Genomic DNA, 6,927 nt, shown 5'->3' on the forward strand with positions numbered 1-6,927 from the left:
AGTGACAGTGATGAAAAGTAAAAGCTATTTGAGGTAATATTAAGAGTTGCGAGGGAGGAGTAGATTGTGTATTGTCTGAATAGTGTATTGGCTGGTGTTTTTTGTTCCACTGCCTGCACAAGGGTACCGAGTTTGATTCCCAATGTCAGCTACTCATAAAAGTATTAGTTACTTTAATATGTTGTGTCTGATGTCTTCACATGTCCAATTCAATTCTGCATATTAAAAAATCTGATTACCATGAGGTCTATGTCAAAATTGTATCTACTTACATGTTAAGTGCACTTCATTTTAAGTACTACATAATCCAGTAAGACTTGGATACAACTTATTACCTTTGTACTGGGAGTCAAACACTACACATGTGTTTAGTATGCTTCCTCATATATTTTGCATATTTGACATACCTTGGTATCTGTAAGAAAAGGTAAATTTGCTTTGTATGGGAACAAATATAGATGTCTAAAAACTAAAAAATCTAAAATATAGACTAGTCTAATTTACGTTGAAAAATAAACGGCTAGGCATTAGGGTTTGATTTTAGGGTTTTGCTTTAGGGTTAAGTTTAAGGTTGGGTTTTTCAGGTTTGGTTTCAGGGCTATCTATCCAGACTGACCTCATTAGTTCAAGATGTAAATGTGTTCAGAATGCCTAATGAGACTTTCTCACTTTTTTATGAGATATTTCTAAATGGTTTGTCAAATTGGTCCGTGGGACATTAATAGCCCCCTGTGACCAAAGAAATTCCAATATTGTTGGACACCTGCTTCTATGTGTATGGCTAATACTGTGAACTCTGGGCCTCACCCTAACTCTGTACTATTTTCATTGAAAGTAAACTCCTTTTACTTTTCTCAGCAAAATGTATATTCAAAATGTATAATTACTCGGAAACCAGCGAAATAGGCCTAGCACACATACTGGACCAATACCCCAACAATAAAACTGTGGGAGATATATTCCACAAATCAGGCAGAATAATACAAATACAATCATAAAACAACAGTGTTTGCCTTGCAACCACACTTTAAAAATTCGCCTTGTCTGGCGTATACAAGGCAATGTCTCACTTTGGAAGCCACACAACCTCAGGAATCTCCGACATGCATCAACCACAAATGCAGAAACACAAGACTGTGTGGCCAATTGTAAAAAAAAAGAACTACGAAACAAAGCTAAAACTGTCAACCATGGAACCCCTCCGTTGTCTGGAGTTCCCAAAACGAAGGCAACACAGTCTCTGCTGTGGACGGCCCTTCTAGTTTCCGTGGATACAGGCTGATCTCCGATGCATGAACTCGAAAGCCGATCACGCCGCCTAATGGATGAGCCATCCTTCGCTCATTTTTCCTTATTAGTGGACCACAAAGCACTCTGCTAGCTCTGGTATATGAATTCTTCCAACAAAGACAGACTGTGGAGACCTCAAAGACACTGCGCTCTATCTTTAGTTTTTATGACTTTCCGTACTTCGCCATGGCTTTAAGAACATGTCCATTTCTGTTCCTATTGCTGAACGCTTTGGAAGATAAGCAAGGAGCTGAGGAAATGTTAACTAGCTATTATTTGTTGTATAAATCTCTTGTTGTCACTGGTCTATGTGGTCCATGTACAGCCAACTTTGATAAGCACAATGTGTCCATCCATCTGTCTGGATTGAGAGCAGCAACCTGAGAAGATCAAACAAACATGTGGGAATCACAGAGCCAGGGAGAGATACAGTATGAACCATAGAGCCAGGGAGAGATACAGTATCAACCATAGAGCCAGGGAAAGATACAGTATGAACCATAGAGCCAGGGAGGGATACAGTATGAAGCATAGAGCCAGGGAGGGATACAGTATGAAGCATAGAGCCAGGGAGAGATACTGTATGAACCATAGAGCCAGGGAGGGATACTGTATGAACCATAGAGCCAGGGAGAGATACAGTATCAACCATAGAGCCAGGGAGGGATACAGTATGTACCATAGAGCCAGGGAGGGATACAGTATGAAGCATAGAGCCAGGGAGGGATACTGTATGAAGCATAGAGCCAGGGAGAGATACTGTATGAAGCATAGAGCCAGGGAGAGATACTGCTTCAGCCATAATGAAAATCCGGCTTCAGAGTTGTAGCATGCACAACATGTTTCACAATAAAGTAGTGTAAATGTTACTCATCACAATCATTAAGAATGACGTCATGTCATAAATACAACAAAAATGTGTTACAAATATCAGATAATAACCTTTTCAATCACTTAAGTACTGAATGACATTATATTGCCAAAACAATCTACTCTGAAAAGCCATCACTAATTTTTATATTATATATAAATTAATATTTCATTTCTGCATTAAAAGCTCATTATGGGGGGCAAAGGGTTAAGTATAGGATTTGATGTTCTGTCTCCTCAACCTCCAAATGCCCCTTACTCAAAACCAAGTCATCAGTCACTCTCTTGCCTCACCTGATTACATGCTTATCATATGCTATATTAATGTTCCAACAACAAACAGAAATTGGACAATGCTAAAATAATTTGTACAATAGGTACAATACTATGTGTGTGTGTGTGTGTGTGTGTGTGTGTGTGTGTGTGTGTGTGTGTGTGTGTGTGTGTGTGCCTATGTGTATGTACAGTTGTGGAATTCATGGTATTCATGTTAACCCGTGGGGAGGCGTTGTCTGGTTAGTTTCTTGTTTGTTTTTCGTGCCATTAATCAGACAACACTCATTTACAAAAAGGAAATCCTTTACTTGGATGTTGCACTTCTATCTCTGACATGCTGTTATACATTTAATCACACACACACTAAGGGTAGAATAGTTTACATAAGTTAATGCAGATATAAGAATTATAATGGAGCATTCGTATAGTGGTTAGGGTTGGTAGGTTAGGGTTGGGGTTTTAGGGTTAGGGATGACCCTGACACTATTAAATAATATATAAATGACATGAGCACAATTAGTAAACATGAACACCATTAGTATGTTATTACTAAACACATTAATTCACTGTTAATAAACTGTTAGTTAATGGCTATCACTGCATTACCTAATGGTAATGAATGAACCCTTACTGTAAAGTGTTACCATTGAGTGGCTGGTTCCTCCACAGTGAGTGTCACCCTGGAGGAGGGCAGCAGAGACGGGGTGCTGCGTCTGGTCTCAGGTACGACTCCCGGCGCTCCCTCTCACATCTGTTTCATTTCACACTCGTGTTTTAGACCGCTGTGTGTGTTTGTGTATTCAGGCTGAACTGCATAGTGTGCCGTGGCCGTTGACCCGAGTGTGTGTGTGTGTGTGTGTGTGTGTGTGTGTGTGTGTGTGTGTGTGTGTGTGTGTGTGTGTGTGTGTGTGCATTAGATTTGTATCTGTGCGCCGTGCTGATCTGCTGCCTGGGCCTCCTGTCCATCTTCTTGTTCACGCTGGTCCTGGGCTGCCAGCACCTCCTCAGGAGGAACCATAGACTCAAAGGTACGGCTCCTCCTCTCCTTCTGGAACCTCACACTCCCTGCTTTTTCTTGTTTGCATTATGCTTGATAGCAGCTTTTGGTTTGGTTTATGGACACTGAAGACAGACACTTGGGTTAAGGGAGACAGGGAAACACATTCCGATTTGGGGATTAAATAGATAACTGCAATCCAAAGCAACTTACTTAAGTGAGGCTGTTAATGAAAGGTGCCTTAGGCTGACAAGTGCGATTGAGTTTGTTGACCGTGTCGACTTCCTCTGCTCCTTTCCTCCTACAGCCAGCTACCTTCTGGTCAAGTGTCCGGAGAGCAGGTGAGCGCCCCCCCCCCAAATCCATCCACGTGTTCCACCTGCAGGTTTAAATCAAACCCACCCTGTTTCGTTCCGTCCACCATCCTGACAACAAGCCCTCCTCTGTCGACCCTCAGCTCTGGGGAGACGGTGACCGACTCCACCTGCTCCTCCAGCTCCTCTCCCAGGACCCAGAGGAAGGAGTCGATACGCACGCCTCACAGCAGGGCCCGGCCCAAAGCCACAGCGCAGATGCCTCCCAAGGCGGAGGATCCACCGCTGCCCCCACCGCACATGCTGATGAAAGGTAAAAGGGTTAAATGCACTTTAACGTTGGATGCTTGTTTAATGTTTATTCCGATAGCAGTGACCGATGCTCGTCTGGGGTCTGATTTATGACAGCTGGAGTAGAAACAGGTATCGGGTATCAGAGGTTATGGCCCGAGAGATCAATTTACCTGTCAATAAGGCTAAAAGAAATACAGTGGTTTTATATTCTGCACTGCTCGTCCAAGGGAAACAACTGAACGTCGACTCAAGTTGTCCATAGGAGGAATGGAATGACATGCAATATCCCCAGCCTAATGTAATTGTAGTCCTCCACCCAGACAGTATAGTTATGGAAAACTCCATATTGGCAGTGAACTGCTGGAATGTTTGAATGGGAGAGAAACTGTTAGAATAATACAGCAGGACAACTGGCCATGCATTGAGAGAATTAAAGTCAACACAGGCTCCAGAAAGTGGAATGATTTGGAGAGAAATGCAATGACGCGTACCTTTATATATTATTGCATATTCTATGCAACACAAGCAGATGACAGTTGAGCATTTCAATCCGCTACAGTCATCCTCTCAAGGTGGTTGTTTGTACGTTGACGTGGGTTTTGTGTGTTCCAGGTCCTGTGACTCAACAGAGGCCTCGCAAGCCCAGAAGACTAAAGAACCAAACCAGGAGATCCAATCCCGTAAGACCACCGTTCACCCACACCATCAGCCAATCAGAACCTCTGTAAAAACTATCCCTGCATAAGACTGCTCACTAGGTTACACTGTAAACAACGTAGATTCTGGATTCAATCTCTGGGCTATAAATGTATTATAGAATATGTGTCTTATGTGGACGATTTCGTTTTTTGTAACATTGGGGAACTCAATGCGATGAATTTGTCACACAAGTTGTGTTGAAGTACGCTCTCATTATAATTCAAGTGATCTCATTGTATGTGATTAGAATTCTCTTTTCCCACCACATGCATGTTGGTTCACTGTTTAATTTTAACGCGTTGGACACACACTTCCTCTCAAAGAACTTCTCTGCAAGCACTGGAACATAATGGATTAACACTCCTGTTATATGGAAGGCAGTACTGGTAAAACAAAAAGGTCTGAAAACAAGACTATCATTAGGAACATTCTTTCCACAGGGACAGAATAAATGTTTACGTTCTGATGTAGAACATTTCTCCCCCGTCTCTTCTTATCACCATGCCTTTCCCTTCTCCCTCACTCTCCCTCTCTGGTTCTCTCTCTCTCTCGTGCTCTCTCTCTCTCTCTCTCTCTCTCTCTCTTACTATTTTGCTCTCTCCCTCTCTGCCAATTCTCTATCCTATCTCTCTTTTTATATCTCTCACTCTTCTCTCTTGCTCATTTCTCTCTCTCTCTCTCTCCCTCTCTCTATCAATCTTTCCCATTTTCTCTCTCTATCTCTCTCTCTCTCTGTCTATCGCCCATTCCTCTCTCTACCCCTCCCTCTGTCTCTCTCTCTCTCTCTCTCTCTCGCTCTCTCTCTCTATCTCCCCCTCCTCTCTCTATATCTCTTTATGTCCCACCCCCATTCCCCTCCCCCCTCTCTCTCTCCAGCAGAGAGACTACCAGGAGGACAGTCTGACGTACGCAGAGTTGGAGCTGGTCAGACCACGCCCTGAGCCCCCCGTCTCCACCCCAACAGGCCCGGCGGAGGCCCCCAACCCCACCCCCACCACCTCCAGCGCCACCTCCACCATCATCACCACCATGGACACCAACACAGACACTGTGTATGCTCAGATTCTCTTCCAGGAGAAGCAGTTGTAATCACATGTTCATGTTCATGTGACATCATCATCATCATTATCATCATGAAGGGTGGAGATAGGAGTCTGGTGTTTGTGGTTCTCCTGGTGAGGCCACTGGTTCTAGATATATCTACACCATGAAATCTGCTGACATTCAAAAGACTATTTATGAAATAATGCAGCATTTGGCTTTCCTTCCTTCATTCTTTCCTTCTTTACTTCCTTCCTGTCTTCCTTGCTTCCCTCCCTCCCTCCCACCTTTCTATGTCTTTCATTTCTTTCCTCTTTTCCTTCCTTCTGAAAGCTCTGCTTGGACAGAGCGGTGCTGTTTTGCGGCTGCCCTTCATTCGCTGCAGTTTGAGTTGGTTTTATAAGTCCATTGTTTTGGGGGGTCCTCTTGTTGTCGTCCCTCCAGCCTGCGTGCCAGATGTTTGGGTGTTCTGGAATGCTGTTCCAGTGATTAGTTCCAGTAAAACGTGGCTGCACAGAGCCACGACAGACTCCAAACTCATCACCCCTGTCACAATCCCACCGTCCTTCTGAAAGGGTTTTTAATTTTTTATTTTTCAAACCTCTTGAATTATGTACATAACTTTAACACTAAAGCGAATAAAGAAATATTATTGGTTGTATACAGATATATATATATAGATATATATCCATCTCTCCATGAGCAAAACAAACTATTGTTATTATCCCTTTGCAAAGTGACCTGCATGTAGGGAAAAGATGTGTCAACATCACGCCACCGCAGACACGTCGCTTCATGAGAATTAGAATTCTGCAGGCGGGTGCGCGTCCCACTCAACTGCCCCGCGAAAGGTCAGGGGTCGAAGCCATTCTGTGAAGGTCAGTCTGTGAAAAATGGAATGAAGTTGAAAGGTGTGTGGAGAGGAGAGAATGATGTTTGTCCATTGCACACTCCTTATGGCAGTGGGAGGATAGAGAGAAATAAAGAGAGGGGCGAGAGAGAGAGAGAGAGGGTGGGGGAGACAGAGAGAGGCTATCATTACCCACACACACACACACAATTCAAACTCACTGACTAGGATGAACCCGCTAATGACTGCATTTACTCAAATTAGACTAATTGTAATTGTGCTTAATAATTAGCTTT

At 43.3% G+C, this 6,927-nt stretch overlaps 1 protein-coding gene across 2 annotated transcripts in view; it reads left to right on the plus strand.

The window, feature by feature from the left end:
• vstm4a (V-set and transmembrane domain containing 4a) overlaps nt 1–6,340 on the plus strand; it is a 9,820-nt gene extending 3,480 nt beyond the window's left edge. Inside the window, exons 3-8 of one of the 2 annotated variants that reach the window (XM_084470600.1) lie at nt 3,106–3,159; nt 3,354–3,464; nt 3,741–3,774; nt 3,891–4,060; nt 4,654–4,721; nt 5,617–6,340. In XM_084470600.1, the coding sequence (XP_084326726.1) occupies nt 3,106–3,159; nt 3,354–3,464; nt 3,741–3,774; nt 3,891–4,060; nt 4,654–4,721; nt 5,617–5,829 (650 nt within the window). In that variant the 3' untranslated portion in view covers nt 5,830–6,340. The remainder of the gene's footprint in view (nt 1–3,105; nt 3,160–3,353; nt 3,465–3,740; nt 3,775–3,890; nt 4,061–4,653; nt 4,722–5,616) is intronic. The other variant, XM_084470601.1, reaches the window with a different exon arrangement.
• The last annotated feature ends 587 nt before the right edge of the window (nt 6,341–6,927 follow it).

The sequence above is a fragment of the Micromesistius poutassou genome (assembly GCF_964030765.1).
Source record: "Micromesistius poutassou genome assembly, chromosome: 7".
Lineage (NCBI taxonomy): Eukaryota > Metazoa > Chordata > Actinopteri > Gadiformes > Gadidae > Micromesistius > Micromesistius poutassou.